The sequence below is a fragment of the Cupressus sempervirens genome, chromosome 11, assembly GCF_028749045.1.
Source record: "Cupressus sempervirens isolate cs-2001-9-10 chromosome 11, ASM2874904v1, whole genome shotgun sequence".
NCBI classification, from domain to species: domain Eukaryota; kingdom Viridiplantae; phylum Streptophyta; class Pinopsida; order Cupressales; family Cupressaceae; genus Cupressus; species Cupressus sempervirens.
This window is the reverse complement of record NC_143128.1, coordinates 339,901,305-339,920,258: the sequence shown is the minus strand read 5'-3', so window position 1 is coordinate 339,920,258 and position 18,954 is coordinate 339,901,305. Positions and strand designations below refer to the sequence as shown.

The 18,954-nt window shown below is 35.1% G+C and overlaps 1 protein-coding gene across 1 annotated transcript in view; it reads left to right on the top strand.

Annotated features, from left to right (window-relative positions):
- ALB1 (ALBINA 1) overlaps positions 1-18,954 on the top strand; it is a 157,648-nt gene that overhangs the window by 84,321 nt on the left and 54,373 nt on the right. The window contains exon 7 of the mRNA XM_089809317.1: positions 13,985-14,080. Within this exon, the coding sequence (XP_089665443.1) occupies positions 13,985-14,080 (96 nt within the window). The remainder of the gene's footprint in view (positions 1-13,984; positions 14,081-18,954) is intronic.

Genomic DNA, 18,954 nt, shown 5'->3' with positions numbered 1-18,954 from the left:
AGTTAGAGGCTAGTTAAATTGTACCTTTGCTATGACCTTTGCGCCTTGAAGATTTATGAAAGGGTGATGCTACCAAGTAGGAGTTCATGCATCTCTCACTCATGGAGGAAACACATAAACTCTTAGTTATCGGGTTTGGACCCTGCTGCCCAGGTTCGCTGTGGGTTTGGGTAGGGTCCTTAATTTGGACTGTGGGTCCGTGCGAAAGGGTGATGCTGCCAAGTAGGAGTTCATGCATGTCTCACTCATGGAGGAAACACATAAACTCTTAGTTATCGGGTTTGGAACCTGCTGCCCAGGTTCGCTGTGGGTTTGGGCAGGGTCCTTAATTTGGACTGTGGGTCCGTGCGAACCGGAGCGGACCCATAGTCCAAACTAGTGTTCCAGGACTCTACGAGTCTGAGGCAGAGGCGGCCTTTCTGAGGCAAGTGGCCTCTGGACTCTGACTCCGCCGAATCTTGGTAGAGTCCATGTGGACTTGCCGAGTCCTGAGCCCAGGACTCTCCCAAATTTTTTTTTTGAAAATTTTAATTTATTTTTAAAAAAATTAATTTTTAAATTTTTTTTTAAAAAGATAGAGATTTCTGGAAGGTTTTTTTTTTCAGTGTATATTAATTTTGAAAATGATGTTGTGGTATGTCACGAATTTATTAAGGATTGAATCTTAAATCTTAAATTTTCAACTTTATATTATGTTATTCAGTTTTTTTCCTTCAGAAATTCGCTGTTATGTGATCCATTTTGAGTGTTAAGTAGCTTCTATTTATCTCAATTATTGTGTATTTGATGTTAATTGACTAATGATGCATGAAAAAAATGTTAAATCCTTAAAAATCTTTGAATTTCATGGGTTTTCTGATTTTCCGAGTCCTTGCTGAGTCTTGGTTGAGTCTGAGTTTGAGTTTGATTTTGACTTTCCAAGTCAGAGACGAGTCCGAGTCCCATAACTATGGTCCAAACTAAGGACCCTACTCGGACCCGCAGCCAACTCGGGCAAATCCGGACGAACCCACGGTGAACTCGAGAGGACTCGTGGTGAATCCAGGAGGACCCACAACGAACCCGGGAGGACTCAAGTGGACACATGGGTTTCTCTTATTTTTTTGTATATATAATGCACATGCACAGACACACACACACACACACACACACATGCTCACGAACCCAAATGTGAATTTTTTTGCTAGAACCCACGAACCCCGAACCCGAATCCGTCCTCGGACCCGAATTGACAACTTAGCATAAACTTAATCATGGAGGCAACGTCTGAAAGAGGCCCAGGATAGATAAAAGAAATATGCAGATGCGAAGAGGGTGGTGATGGAGCCGAAAAATTTAGGTCTCCATTTGTGAAATAATGTTGAAAACTTTATGGCATAGTTTTAAAAGTGGCGAAATATTGCAGATCTCACGATATTTCGCGAGTAGATTTCCTTGCTGAATTTAACGCAGCATTTATTGGCGCTGAAATAAATTAAAAAATTGTGGCACTTCAATCTGTACATTTCGCAATAAATCCAAAAAATCGCTAGAAAAAACCATTGAAAAGTCTTTGTCGGCTCCGCATCTAATCTGGACTCCGCATTCGACCTGACCCTGCATTCGATCTGGACTCCTCATGGTTGACCTAGAGTCTTTGTGCCTTTGGACTTGGAGTTTTTGTGCTTTCCATCTGGACATTTCGTGCAGGCAATTTACCACGTCTTCATTCACAGTTTGACTTCCATTCGGACTCTACACAACTGCATTCATAGTTGAATTTCCCAGATTGTTTTTTCTTTTTTAATTATAATCTATTTGATTTTAAAATTCAAACTTAAATGTTATGCTTAGAACTTAATTTATTTTGTACAAATTTAAATATAAAATTATTTAACTATTTTATTTTGATAAAAATTATTAAAATACTACATGTTTACAATTTTAAAAATATACTAATTTTGTTTTTATATTTTATTGTTTACTATTTTGTAATATTATAAATTTATAATATTTATTATTAAGTGTTTTAGTGTTTTGTTAAGAGATACTTGTAAAAAATGTAAAAAAATGTTAATAGATCCCTGTTTGAGAATAAATCATACAATGAAATTTAAAAAAAACCAAGCTTGCGTGTGTTTTAAGATTATTTTAAGAAATTGTATATTTTTGAATGTTCAATAAAAGTGCCGATTTATTGCCGAATTTTTCGCCGAGTTTTTTGTATATATAATGCACATGCACACACACACACACACACACACACACACACACACACATGCTCACGAACCCAAATGGGAATTTTTTTGCTAGAACCCACGAACCCCGAACTCGAATCCGTCCTTGGACCCGAATTGACAACTTAGCATAAACTTAATCATGGAGGCAACGTCTGAAAGAGGCCCAGGATAGATAAAAGAAATATGCAGATGCGAAGAGGGTGGTGATGGAGCCGAAAAATTTAGGTCTCCATTTGTGAAATAATGTTGAAAACTTTATGGCATAGTTTTAAAAGTGGCGAAATATTGCAGATCTCACGATATTTCGCGAGTAGATTTCCTTGCCGAATTTAACGCAGCATTTATCGGCGCTGAAATAAATTAAAAAATTGTGGCACTTCAATCTGTACATTTCGCAATAAATCCAAAAAATCGCTAGAAAAAACCATTGAAAAGTCTTTGTCGGCTCCACATCCAATCTGGACTCCGCATTCGACCTGACCCTGCATTCGATCTAGACTCCTTATGGTTGACCTAGAGTCTTTGTGCCTTTGGACTTGGAGTTTTCGTGCTTTCCATCTGGACATTTCGTGCAGGCAATTTACCACGTCTTCATTCACAGTTTGACTTCCATTCGGACTCTACACAACTGTATTCATAGTTGAATTTCCCAGATTGTTTTTTCTTTTTTAATTATAATCTATTTGATTTTAAAATTCAAACTTAAATGTTATGCTTAGAACTTAATTTATTTTGTACAAATTTAAATATAAAATTATTTAACTATTTTATTTTGATAAAAATTATTAAAATACTACATTTTTACAATTTTAAAAATATACTAATTTTGTTTTTATATTTTATTGTTTACTATTTTGTAATATTATAAATTTATAATATTTATTATTAAGTGTTTTAGTGTTTTGTTAAGAGATACTTGTAAAAAATGTAAAAAAATGTTAATAGATCCCTGTTTGAGAATAAATCATACAATGAAATTTTAAAAAAACCAAGCTTGCGTGTGTTTTAAGATTATTTTAAGAAATTGTATATTTTTGAATGTTCAATAAAAGTGCCGATTTATTGCCGAATTTTTTGCCGAGTTTTTTTGTATATATAATGCACATGCACACACACACACACACACACACACACACACACACACACACACACACACACACATGCTCACGAACCCAAATGGGAATTTTTTTGCTAGAACCCACGAACCCCGAACCCGAATCCGTCCTCGGACCCGAATTGACAACTTAGCATAAACTTAATCATGGAGGCAACGTCTGAAAGAGGCCTAGGATAGATAAAAGAAATATGCAGATGCGAAGAGGGTGGTGATGGAGCCGAAAAATTTAGGTCTCCATTTGTGAAATAATGTTGAAAACTTTATGGCATAGTTTTAAAAGTGGCGAAATATTGCAGATCTCACGATATTTTGCGAGTAGATTGCCTTGCCGAATTTAACGCAGCATTTATCGGCGCTGAAATAAATTAAAAAATTGTGGCACTTCAATCTGTACATTTCGCAATAAATCCAAAAAATCGCTAGAAAAAACCATTGAAAAGTCTTTGTCGGCTCCGCATCCAATCTGGACTCCGCATTCGACCTGACCCTGCATTCGATCTAGACTCCTTATGGTTGACCTAGAGTCTTTGTGCCTTTGGACTTGGAGTTTTCGTGCTTTCCATCTGGACATTTCGTGCAGGCAATTTACCACGTCTTCATTCACAGTTTGACTTCCATTCGGACTCTACACAACTGCATTCATAGTTGAATTTCCCAGATTGTTTTTTCTTTTTTAATTATAATCTATTTGATTTTAAAATTCAAACTTAAATGTTATGCTTAGAACTTAATTTATTTTGTACAAATTTAAATATAAAATTATTTAACTATTTTATTTTGATAAAAATTATTAAAATACTACATGTTTACAATTTTAAAAATATACTAATTTTGTTTTTATATTTTATTGTTTACTATTTTGTAATATTATAAATTTATAATATTTATTATTAAGTGTTTTAGTGTTTTGTTAAGAGATACTTGTAAAAAATGTAAAAAAATGTTAATAGATCCCTGTTTGAGAATAAATCATACAATGAAATTTTAAAAAAACCAAGCTTGCGTGTGTTTTAAGATTATTTTAAGAAATTGTATATTTTTGAATGTTCAATAAAAGTGCCGATTTATTGCCGAATTTTTCGCCGAGTTTTTTGTATATATAATGCACATGCACACACACACATACACACACACACACACACACACACACACATGCTCACGAACCCAAATGGGAATTTTTTTGCTAGAACCCACGAACCCCGAACCCGAATCCGTCCTCGGACCCGAATTGACAACTTAGCATAAACTTAATCATGGAGGCAACGTCTGAAAGAGGCCCAGGATAGATAAAAGAAATATGCAGATGCGAAGAGGGTGGTGATGGAGCCGAAAAATTTAGGTCTCCATTTGTGAAATAATGTTGAAAACTTTATGGCATAGTTTTCCTTGCCGAATTTAACGCAGCATTTATCGGCGCTGAAATAAATTAAAAAATTGTGGCACTTCAATCTGTACATTTCACAATAAATCCAAAAAATCGCTAGAAAAAACCATTGAAAAGTCTTTGTCGGCTCCGCATCCAATCTGGACTCCGCATTCGACCTGACCCTGCATTCGATCTGGACTCCTCATGGTTGACCTAGAGTCTTTGTGCCTTTGGACTTGGAGTTTTCGTGCTTTCCATCTGGACATTTCGTGCAGGCAATTTACCACGTCTTCATTCACAGTTTGACTTCCATTCGGACTCTACACAACTGCATTCATAGTTGAATTTACCAGATTGTTTTTTCTTTTTTAATTATAATCTATTTGATTTTAAAATTCAAACTTAAATGTTATGCTTAGAACTTAATTTATTTTGTACAAATTTAAATATAAAATTATTTAACTATTTTATTTTGATAAAAATTATTAAAATACTACATGTTTACAATTTTAAAAATATACTAATTTTGTTTTTATATTTTATTGTTTACTATTTTGTAATATTATAAATTTATAATATTTATTATTAAGTGTTTTAGTGTTTTGTTAAGAGATACTTGTAAAAAATGTAAAAAAATGTTAATAGATCCCTGTTTGAGAATAAATCATACAATGAAATTTAAAAAAAACCAAGCTTGCGTGTGTTTTAAGATTATTTTAAGAAATTGTATATTTTTGAATGTTCAATAAAGGTGCCGATTTATTGCCGAATTTTTCGCCGAGTTATTGCTGATTTCGAGTTTTTCAAAAAATTTGGGCCCGCCGAGATATTGCCGATATCGAGTTTTTAAACTATGCTTTATGGTATTGTCATTGAGTGGGATGCCACAACAACTAATACAAATAACATGATTTGGTGAAGTTCCATATATATCAGTGATAACAGAAGAATGAAAGAAGTAACGAGAGTTTCACATAATATAGGCAATGAAGAAGGGTTGAGATATAACAGTCAGTGATATCACCGGAGGCAAACACTTGGGCAACATGTATATACCTCGGCAACATGTATATACCTCAGCATTTCATCATTCATATTTATAAGGATGTAAAGGACTGTGACTTCCAGATTTGTCACAATAGAAATATCACATTGTAACTATGAACAAGTCAAAGCATATACAAAGATCACCATGAAAGTAAAAGCATCATACAGCAGCATCCTATACATATCTGATATCAGGCAACCACCTGTGCACGGTGATATGATCATCATATCTGGTAAAGGAGTAGCAAGCATGCTGAAAGTTCCAGAATTCTACGTGATTATCCAACGTTTTAGTCAATATTTGTGTATGAAGGAAATATCTGCAATCAGGATGCTGTAAAGAAACAGAGATGAACAGATTTATACATCATATAAATACAATCAAAAGAAAGAGAACTGAAATTAAAAATCACAACGATAAAGATGGGATATTATTGTCCAGATCACCAACATAGAGTGTGCAGCGATGAGACAAAATGCAGAGGATGGCAGTATATAAGACAAAATTATAACATCATCCAAGTATTGTCAAGGATTTGGAAAATAATTCAGCATATAAAAGATGTGGTAAGAGACAAAGGCTGCAATAAATTGAGAAAGGCATGATTGAGAAGGGAGCCACAAACAGAGGCAAACTGAGCATGAACGGGACTGAAGATAAAAAGCATAACAGAAAATTTGTAATTGAGACAAGGATGAGTTCTTTGGTTATGAGTCAGTAATAAAATAGAGGCCTGGCAATAAAGACCATTGTGTCCAACCTGAAGATTCCACGTGAGATTTATGAGTGGAATTTTTTTCTATCACCCGATAATAATTCCTCAAATATTCTGCGATTATTGAACCTGGAGATGCTTAGAGGAAATGATTGTAGATTTTTTATGGAAAATATCTAACAGTGACTTTGAGACCTATTTTTGATCAAATTTGGAGCACTGGAGACATGTGATACTGAGAGTTTGTTCACGTAGATGACCAAAGGTTGTGCGTAGTCACGGTTAATATTTGCAATTCATTCGCGGTGGGCAATCAAGAGATAATAATCGTCTCTATTTAAAATTGAAGAAGACTCCTTGAAAATGGGGAAAATCACGGAACTATTATGGGTTAGAAGAAGAGAATTCAGAATGCTCTCAATTGTTAACGACTTCATTCCAAAGCTTTTATATGTGCTGGCAGATAAGTAAACCCAGAGCTGCGATGGGAATGACTGATATTACTGTGAAGTATGAATATTAAAATCATGCGCTAATCATCAGGGATGTGTATGCGGTGTTCCTTATTAAGGTCGAATTCGAATACATGGTCATTCAATAGAAGATAATTAAAATTGATAAATCAAAAGATAATTTACTTTGGTCAAGAGATGATGTGACTTTTAATTGTGAAAAGTCGTGATTTATTATATTGGCAAATATAAATATTGGAAAGAAATGAGACATTCAAAAGAAGACACATTTGAAAAAGACATTCTTAAGAAGAAGCATTTTATAACTACTTGTATGGAGCAATAAGGGCTCAATATGGCTTTGTAATATGAATTCTATTATTTTATTTTAATTATAATAAAATGTTTGTTATTTATTTCTAAATGGCATGGAGAATTAAATTGTAGATGATTCGTCCTTTATAATCATTTTTTTGAATTCTGCGTACAATTGAAATGTTAGATAAGTGGACACGGTCATTTAGCATCTTGAATATGATCATCACAGATATTGTGAAATATCAAATTGTTTCCGTATTTGTGTCTAGTTTGTCTCCCTACCAGAGGAGTTAAAGTTCAATCAGGACTAATTTAAGATTGCATAAATATTTGATCTGTCGCATCTTGATTATTTAATTGTTGGCGGTATAAGTGCGTAGAACATTATAAAGTTGTATGTGAAAATCTTCACTGAAGTTGACTCTATTGCTTGAATGAGCAGAGGCATTGGTCTTTTTATTATTGAAGTCAGAAAATCTATATTTCCTTCCTACAAGCATCAAATCCATTATTTAAAAATATTATACAATTCATTCAATTCAAATACTCAGCATTTAGTCTCATTTTAATCAAGTTCAAGGACCTTGGTAGCCGGAGAACTCCCAAAGCTTAAATCCTCTTTAGAAAAGCTCTAAACCAAGTCATCAGGTTTGAGGAGAAGGTCTACCCGCCTAGGTGTAGCAGAGCCTAAAGTGCAGGGGAATCAAGGTGATTCTCGTTCGTTGGCCAGACCTGATTGCGGAATCCTATTGGAGAAGTGACAAGCTCTTGAATTTCCAATCTGCGGTATTGGGAACCAACACGTCGATAGAGAGTATATGGTTGGAGACATAGTATTCTTGAGAGTGCGACCGCACAAGAGTCCAATCCTTTACGGAAGAGACTCTAAGTTAGCACCTCGCTTTGTTGGACCTTTTGAGATTTTGGAGCGGACAGGACCAGTTGCTTATTGTTTAGCCCTGCCACCTAGCTTGCCACGCATCCACAATGCATTTCATGTTTCTGTATTGCAGAGGTATATTTATGGTGAGTCTCACATCATAGATTGGGATGCTTTGCAAGTAGAGTCGGACGGACAGTTAGCGTTGGAGCCCATTCACATTTTATCTTGTTGGACCAAGTTAGGGTCTAATGCGATTGTTATGATTTGGTCATGGCTTTGTGGGAGGATGCAACATAGATGAGATCACAATACCCGTACCTTTTTGATGAACTCTAGGAGGAGGTTCATGCCTAGGAGGGGAGGATGTGAGGCCTCACCCCGACCCATCATAGCGTAGATGATTTATTCACATTTTGATACCTTATGACTCGATGCTTTGACACACTTTTGGTTTGTTAGACAGAGACTTACATTATCATTTACCTTTAATGTCTGCATTATGGTGATCTTTACTCATGTTTTTTTTTTTTCTAAAGAGGGGTAAACGCTTTGACTTGGAGCTATGAACCAATGAGGCCACAAATAGGGGACCTCATCCCCATGAGATTTGGACCTTGATGGCAAGGACATCAACACAACAACTTAACCATCACAACATGCCACTTTTGGCAATCTTTACTCATGTTGTGAACTAGGACCTATTTTACATGTTTCAATGGTTTTAATGGATATGTTTCAGTGTTCCATTGTTATGATAGAAACTGAATCACGATGATACTCGAAATGTTAAATTGGGTTAATGTCGATGTGTAAATAACCTAGGTTTATCTTTCAAAAAAATTTTGTAGGTGTGTTTTGCCCTAGATTTTGGGGCATGACAGAAACACATAAACTTAATCATGGATTCCAACTTGAGATTCAAATGATTGAATGTTTTATCTCTCCTTCAATGACTTGGAGATGCTTGATTGCTTGCTCAATTGCTCGATGTGAATAGGAATATAATTGCTTGATGGGAGACGTTTAAATGAGGGGGTGACACTTGTTTTTGTACTTAATGTCATTGAATGTTTGAAATAGGCCAATACTGGGAGCACGTTCCTGCTCAACAAACTTATGATTGTTAGTGGTTTAAATCTGGGCCCAAAATGGCTATACAACGGTGCCTAGCACTATAGCTTGCTACTTTGTTGTGAATTATAGTTTGGGTGCTTAGGATTGCCTCGGGCTTCTAGATTTGGTCATGGAATGAGCAAAATCAGTCATCTTGTAGCGGCATGAGGGAAGACAACCAAAGTGAGCACCAAATGAGTGTGAAATTAATGAGGATACAGTTTACGACACTACATTTATCCCCCACTTGAGTAGGAGTAAGATCTTAGTTCATACTTTTGGTAAAGTGTAGGATAGCATCAACAAAATTTCATCAAGACTTAAAGAGACAAGACAACACAAGGCCCCCAAGACTTAGGAACTTATCAATCTAAAATATCAAGATAAAAGGACAAACACAATCATCATAGGTTACACACACATAGAGCATGCAAGAACAAAGAAGAGATATGGCATCTAGCTCTAGTAAGAGTTTCTTACTAGGAGCCTTAAGAGAAGTGACACGACTTCTTGATCTAGCAAGGGCTACTTACTAGGAGTCATGATAGAGAATGAAGAGTCAAACAAATCTAGCATGGTGTGTTATGGTAGTCAACTCTAGCAAAAGGTTACTGCTAGATAATCTGAAAAGAATGACTGCAAAATGGGTGCTGCATTGTGCACTAAACACAATGATTACAAAGAAAGTCTTCTATTTGCTAGGTCATCTGAAAATACAGTTGTAAATGGCTGTTATAGTGTGCAACAATCAGAAACTTGATGTGAGACTACTAAATGGTTGCTACAGTGGTACCAAGAAAATTATGTTGGGTGGTCAAAGTGTACAAACCAAACTTGATATGTGTGCAAAAAATGTAAAATATAACAGAATGTATGCCCCCATGTCAAAGCAATTTTTACTGGGAGCTCAAAGCTTAAACTAAAGATCTGAGTTTGATTGAGAATAACAAGAATATGGAGTAGAATTTGAAGATGAGACCACCACCACTAGAAAGTGCTTGAAAACATCTCTCCAATAATATCTTGTTTGCACAATCTTGACACCATATGCTAAAGCTATGGCAAAAAGAACAAGCTAAATTCAGCTAGCCGACAACCAACAGCACAACCCTTTGTGATTTGATTTCTGCAAAATCTGCCTACCTTCTGCAAAATTCGATAAATATGCATATAGATTTTCAGGGGGAAGAATACAATGCGAAAACTTTTTTGTTTTTGGTAGAAGAAAGGTTATGGGCATATTTTGATTGTTTTCTTTTTTGTGCTATTTTCAGTTTCTTGTTTGCTTTTTTATTTTTCTTGCAAAATACAACGAATCTTGGAAGAGTGATGACCTAAATGGATTTTTGTGGTTATGAAAAGAATCCAAAATTAAATTTCTCCATGATGAACCAATTTTTCTCCTGAAGGTTGGATCTCTCAAAAAACGGATTGGAAGTTAAACATATTTGGTGCTCTAATACCATGTTGGAATTCTTTGTTCTACACCATAAGTTTTGAATCAGTTACAAGCAAAATACCTATCACATCTGAAGAGAAGAAGCCACGATTAATGCTATGGAGAGAATTGATCCAAAAAGTAATTTGATCTTGTGATTAACTTGTAAAAGAATGAATGACTTGCTTTATAGAAAGCAAGAGCAACCTAATGAAAATCAGGAGACTAAAATTAGCTCAAATAACTTAAAATTAGCTCAATTAAGTAAGGCTATTATTAGCCTATTCTAATAGAAGGAAAAATAACCTAAGTTTAGCTTAAGTGAATAATGTAATTAAAGGGCCTAAACAAAAAAATAATTAGATAATATCCTAATTACTCCAACAAATGATGTGAAGTTTAGGTAAGTTTTTATTTTTTATTTTAGTAATCCCAATTGTTTGATTAATTAATAGTTGCATGCTTTATTTTTATTTTTAATGGTTGGAATAAATGGTAATGAAGCTTGCATTCATGGTGCATGCAAGAGGGCTATTTCTAGGATAAAAGGTAAGTTTATTTCCTTCATTTATGTGTATACTAGGCTTTGTACACATTAAAAATAATTGCCTTTGTGCACCAAGTTTACTATTAGTTATTTCCAAAGCTGCCTATTGGTGAAATTTTTGTTCACAAAGTTATCATCTTTGAAGCCATTTGTGTTGCGAGTTGAGTGTTTCCAATAGTTAAGAAATCTTTGTATTGTTTAAGTTATCAGTGGAAGTACTAGGAACTTGTCCACAATCCTTCTCATATATGACATGGTAAACATCTTTATGTTTAATCCATCCTATGTTGTTCCATTAATGATTTTTGACCTTTGCATTAATTGAAAATTATAAATGTCCTTTAGTTGTGTTTAATTAGTTTTTGCTGTAGATAGCTTTAATATGTCCCAATATTTATTATCCACTGCAATGTGTTGAAATCATCTTTTCCTACAGATTGGGAAAAAATGATAAGTTCTTATTAAGTTTGTATTGTATGCATTTAAAACTCAGAAGTTTAGGTCAAAGGGAACTTCCAATTATAATTTGAAGAACAATTTACCATACACACCAATATAATTCAAAGATGATTTACTATACACACTTTTCCATTGAATTAAATTGCTAAATAGAAGTAAACCTCTTGGTGCAAATTTATTGATGTTTGATGAATTCTAATCATGTATATTATATGCTGTCATTTATATACTTATTGGACAAAGCTTTTATGGAGGGGAAATGTAAGAGTTGAGCCTTCTATGGGTGTCAATAGGTTTGGTTGAGTAGGTTGAATCAAAGTAACGAGACTTGGACCCGACCCGAACTCGGCAAGGGTAACTCGATTCGTGACCTGGCTCGAACTCGGCAAAGTGACAAAGCCCTTGAAATTTAGAGATTTTTTAGGATTTAAAGAAATTCCATGCACCCATTATTGAATAAAGCTTAAAGACACAATAACATCATGAAATAGAAGGTAATTTGATCACATATATAATATACATCGATTACATAAGTACAAAGGTAAACATTAAATGTATTAAGAAAATTTTGAAAACAAAAATAAAAAATCAGACGAGTCAGATGAGTCAGCAGAGTCAGCTAGGCAAGTCAGGTGAGTCAACCAGCCGAGTCAAGCGAGTCGGGCGAGTCACCCTAGTTGACCCACTGAGTCAGGGTCACGGGTCATTTTGACCCGGCCAAGGTAACTCGACTTGCCGACTCGGATGACTTGCCTGACTCACGGTAAATCTTGTTACTATGGGTTGAATACACTCTAGTGGATATAACCACTATTATGTACAAATTCAAAGTACCACTTTAAAATACTATGCTCAAGGTTTACAATCCTATGAACTAACCATGTGGGATTTTCAGTGTGACCCCCTTATAAAATAGTTATAATTTATATAGATGTAGACAAATAAGTTATGCTGTAATAAATATTCAAGTAACCCATCACTGATGATCTTACATGAAGCTGAATCAAGTATACAGTATAATAACTTTTTAATGCAGTAGCTGGAAACTGTGCCATAGCCAATTAAGACAGCTAGACACAACTCTCTCTCTGTGTTCATTTTTACAATCAATAAAATCAACTGCATACCAAAGTTAATGAACTTCCATCTATCTAACATTGTTTTGACTGCTTGCATTATCAGGTGTTTAGATTTACATTCATGTAGACAAGCAGTGATATTGCTCTTCTGATTGCAATTCTCGAGTTTGCAGCTCTAGGAATAGAAATTGAATGTGGAGTTGTGTGAGTGTGCAGACATGGTGCCTTGCATATGTAAAACAACTGATTATCATCGATCAATACATGTACCTATTATATCCTTTTTAATTACACAAATGCACATGAATAGAATTATAGAACTATGAGATGGTACAGCTGAATCCATAATCATAATCAAAGACTTGGATGAATAAATAACAAACATAATTGACGAAGTATTGTCTATTACAGAAAATTTGTGTTGACTGCTACTAAATAGTGATTCCCTCACCTGAAAATGATCTAAAAGAAGAATGTCAGCATGTTTACGTTCTGATACAGTCATCAGTTTCCTTTCATTGCAATCTATAAGCAATTAGAATGAAACAACCCCCTATAAAGTCTTCTTGATGTCCTGTAATTTTTTGGGGGAGGAGCTCTGCTCCAGCTATCCATGTTTATTAATGAGTATTTGCTACTACTATGAATAATTCTGCCCATTACGCAGTATTTATTTTCTCTGAAAAACAATTGATGTATTAAAAGGAAATTCTATGCATCCAATTTAAAAAATATGCAAACCATATGAATTCTTGACACTGATAAATGTGTGTGATGTCTTTGCAGGATATAGCATCTATAGATTAAGAAAAAGTATGAACACTAATTAATAAAAATGCATTCTTGTGTACTTCATGGTTGTGTAACATGACTGTAGAAACTTAGAAACTTAGTTTCAATGCTGTAATGCTACATAATTGTTTAATAGAACTATAACTTGGGAATGTCAATTAAGTTGTCTGGAGGTGTGAATATAATGTTTTAGGTAAAGCAACTGGTTGATGAGGAAGAATGTTTTCTTTCCCAAGTAAAGTTTTATTATACTTCCATTACAATAATTTACTTGTCTTTGATTTCAAAGAATATTTTCTTTCACAAATAAAGTTTTGTATACTTCCTTTATGATAATTTACATGTCTTTGATTTCAAATCTGTTACACAATATCTGTGCTACATTAGATTCCTTGTGTAAAGAAAGATAATTTCTTTTACAAATTGGAATTGTGACAGGGCCACAGGGCTGAATTGTATGCTACTAAAGTTGCAAAATCTTTTGCTGCTCTGGAGGGACGTGATAGAGTTGGAGTAGAAGATCTGAAGAAAGCAGTAAGTTTTCCTTTCAATTGACCGTGACTGTGATTGTTGACACCAGCATGCTTCCTTTATGTTTAAGAAAAGTAGAATGCATAATTTTAATTGCTTTGATCTATTATTAGAAGGCATACTATCAACTTATGAAATGGGTTACCAAATATGCTGAACTCCAATATATGTATTCATTGTCTTAATCTCTTGTTTGTATCTTGTGCATACCCTTATCCTGCATAACATTATATTACTATTTTGTTGTAAATTCTAACTTTTGCTTCACTATGGACCTTAATATATGAGAGTGAATGAATGCATATAATTACATTCTTTTATTCATAATCAAGGTAAGACACATTGAAGTAGATTGGGAGGAGAGCTACTAGCTATAATATGGGCACACTGAACCATTTACACGGTGATGATGAGATGCACACCATTTCATTGTTGTATGACTAGGAAGTAATCATCCCTGCTGAATACATGGTTTTGAGTTTGAGGATTTCCGTGGAGACTTGGTGATACAAAGAATATAAAGGAATGACTCTTTGTGTTGAATAAGCTTGACAAATGAAGGTTGCTTTCTTACTGGGCAACCAAAGAGATGCATAAATGAAGTACTGGCATGAGAAACGTCTTTGAAGGATGAAGTTCAAGCCTAGACAATTAGATTTGAAATATAAAAAATGTAAAAATATTAAACAAAGGAAGTTCAAAGTGAGATGTCTAGGTCCCTTAGAAAGGTTTGTGATAATGGAACCAATAGGTTGGGGAGATTGGACAACACTCTACCCAGAGACAATATAAATGGCTCATAACTAGAACTATGCAAGGAGAGAATAGAGACCCAAGTTGCAATCAATACAGTAAGTTTCACAATGCACACAAAACCTGTCAACCAGCCTAGAGTAATAATAGTGGAGCAACCGATTGCTTAAGAGATTGAAGAAATTAATGATTTCTATGGTGGATTGCTCAACCTAGAGAAAACCAGTCAACCAATCGAGTAATAATGTGGAGCAACCTATTGCATAAGGGATTGAAGGAATTGCTATATCAACAAAAAAACCACATTCAATTACTTGTATGTTATGTCATGTCCCCTCTTTAGCTCTGTTTAGCAGTGACTTGAGAGTTAGCCTATTATGGAGTCTCGTAGGTCGGCAGTGTTGATTAGGGACTCAGTCAGGGTTTTCGGTGTTTGGATTTGGTATTACGAGCAATAGTAGATTAGTTGAGAGCAGTTCCTTGATTGTAGGAGGAGATTAACTACCATTTAGGAGGTGGTGACGTTTTCCAGAGTTGAGGTTCTATACGATTACCCCTTGGTCTCAATTTCAAGAGATTTGGGTGTGTTCCCTATTTTTAAGAGTATCCCTAGATTTGAGAGTGAGACTGCTAGTTGGCCCAGGTTGTCTAGCATCAATCATAGGCAAGTGGCAAACTTAGTTTCATGTTTTATAGGTGTTTGGGTTGTTTCTTGGCTACTTGGGAAATATTTTAATATATTTAAATATTCTCCTAAGTTAGCATTTTAATAATTTGAATAAGGCTAAGTGTTTAGCCATTTTAGAGTAATAAAGAGTTTTCTAGCTCCATCTGGATCGATTTGCCTATGTGTGATCGCTCCTTGGAAAGAGCTCAGTCTCTACAATTTGATTATCACTTACGAGGACCTATTTGATGCTTGGAGCTATTTGTTATTAATACAGTAATGATTTCTTTCTATTTGGACACCTTTATTGGGGAAAATAATGTTATATTATAAAGTTCAAATGAATTCCACTTTAGGGTTCTTCTAGGGTTCAAATTGCCTTGGAAAGGGGATATAAAGATGTAATAACCCTCCTCAAATCTGCCCTCAAAAAATGTTGATGAAAGCTCAAGGAATTTCATCAAACAATTCACATGCAAGGGACGTATGACTGATATAATTTTTCAGCTGGTTTTAAATGACTTTTTTCAATTTGCATCAATGAGATTCTTATGCTAAAAGACTCCAAATGGACTACACAATGGCCTAACATGAGTGTGCTACTAATTTTGACAATATTCAGTGCATATATATGATCCATAGTTCCAAGAATCACGGCGATTCATGCGATTCACGCGATTTGGCGATTCGATTCAAGCCAAACGATTTTTTGTGAATCAGTGAATCGAATCAGCGATAAAGGGTTTATGAAATAAGTTACTCACTAAATTTCAAGGGTTTTTTTAATTTTCCGATTCATGGCCGATTCGATTCCGATTCATGGCCGATTCACGATTTGATTCGGCCTTGCCGATTTCGATCCGATTCCGATTCTTGTTACTTTGATATGATCTAAGCATGAAAAATGAACACCTACAGCCAATTGGCATTTTTACAAACAGTTGGTATGCAAACTAATTAGCTGATAAATAATGATATTGTATTGCTTAAATGACACCAGCAACTATTATCTTATTAATTTGCAATGAAATTTCTAATACAATGCTCATGAAATATGGCCAAGACTTTTGGCATTTACATGGATTACAAAATGATAATGCTGGTATAATGCACACCTACAGCTGAAACTTATCACACCTAAAAAAGAAATACTAACAAAGGAACCTGGTTGTAGATGGCTGTACTTTTCCGATTTGCTTTTTCGAACTGCTTTTTTGGACTGCTTTTTCGGCCTACTTTTTCGGTTTCGCTTTTTCGGACTGTTTTTTCGGTTTCGCTTTTTCGAACTGCTTTTTCGTATCTGCTTTTTCAGACTGCTATCCTGTTGAATCTCAAGACCATATCTTTCAATGGCGTCAAGATTTCCAGCTTGAAGGGATTTCGTCCTTCAAACTATTGAGACATAATCTCCAGAAAATTTCCCAATTTCTTTGATATTTCCAACCATGCATAAAAGAAGCTCTTCCATTTCTTTTATAGTGTCTTCACAAGAGCTCCATCCTTCGTTTTCTCAATGTGGGATAAAACATAACTCCCTTTATGTAACTTATGTCTCCAATGTGTTATAAAATAAAGGGGACTCTTTTAATTTAAATATTTCCGACAAACTATAGTCTATGCATTAATAAAGTTAAATATTTAAATTTAACTTTATAAAATAGCTTTATCAATGCATAACAAATCTTATCAATGATAAACAAGTCTTCTTGTTGATTTTTTAAACAATTACCATCGACATACCGTTGCCACTGGATGTCCGCCCATGTCCAAGATGACTTACTATAAATAGTAAGTACGCCCAAAGTTGCCTCAAAACCCCTCAGAAAGACCTGCAACTGAAACTATATAGGCCAAATGGCCTCTAAGCCCCTTTAATGTCCTGGTTAGCCTACGGGGCCGTGGGGAAATAGGCTAACGACAACATCATGCTATGAATGCTAAAAAGGGGACGTTACAAAAGAGAAGGCAAACTAAAGAGGAGTATCTTTATCATTTTATCAACCTATTTTGGACGCCATTGCTTTAGAAGAGCATTCCTCACCTAGGACGCAATCCCTAGTGCTAAGAGCAGATTTGTTGGGACGTAGCCCTCAACAAGATCAGATTCGAAGCTTCTTATGCATAAAGTTTGATCAAGCCAGAGGATTGATTTTTAGTACTTCAGTCACACATTGCAGGTAGTGAATTTTTAGGGAAGGCGGCCACTTTCGTTCAGCTTGGTGTTTCCTTGAAGCAGCTCAAGTGAGGAATTTTGGGGTGTTTATTTGCAGCAGACAGGAGTTGTTTTATTGCAGCAGCTTGGGCTTTATCATTTGAACTTGTTTGGTTGTAGCTGGTTCCCGTCTTTAGCTGGCACCAACCTTGTTTGAAGTATGTCTTTATTGGGACTATTTTGAAATAAGTCAGACTCTACTGGTACGGTTTAGAATCATTTCCAGATTAGTATGTATTGCTGCATATGATTTCTATCACTTCTATTTTATCGGTTACTGTATTTATTCATTGTAATAGCTATTGTAAAAACCCTTTCTTATCCAAGACTGGGAAGTTGTGAAAAGAACCTTTGATTTTCCCTGTTTTCTGATTAGTTTGGTTTTTGAATATATATATATATATATATACTTTTAACATTTCAAACATAAACAATAATTTGCAATTCCGTACTAAAAGTAATAGAAACCATTCACCAAACTTGAATGAAGATATTTTATCTAATTAAATTTCAAATCAATACATATGATTTAGAACTTGGCAGCTATGTGTGGCACCCGCTTGTATAATTGATATCCCTAAAATCACAGGTACAACCTCCAACATGTAAAACGGCTCCTTTAGAATGTATAGCCCACCTGCCAATGAAGTTCGGCCTCACAATGAAGCTCCCGCAATATATTATTAGACGATAGGCTTGTAGGATGCTGATGGCTTACCTAGAAATGCAGCCGCAGACCCTTTAATGTGCCCGAAAATGGGAAATGCAGGCCAGCCACAAATGAGGATGCTCAATGCTGATGCATGGCTCTTAAAATATGTTGCTGTGTGTGTCCATTCAGCATTCAAGAGGTAGAAGAATGGACGTAGGTCATAATGACAGTCACCTGCAAACCCAAGATGAAACGTTGCCCCAATATGGCACAATTCCAAGCTCCTTAAGACGATGCCAGCAATATGTAATCTTTAGAAATCAATAACGTCCTCCACCATGCAGAAATTCGTAAATCACCACAATTGAAGACGCTCACAACCAAACTCTTTTTAGACACAGGAATACAATAGGAGAAAGACGACAAATCCACTATACTTCAGCGGTGGAATAAAACACTTCTCAGATACAATAATGAATAGTAGAGAAGTTAGGCAATCTTAACTATACCTCAGCAGCTAAATTGCAAGTGCAATTCTGAGAATTTCCAACCCTTATACATCAGCAAGGGCATACAATTAAGAATCCAGGAAG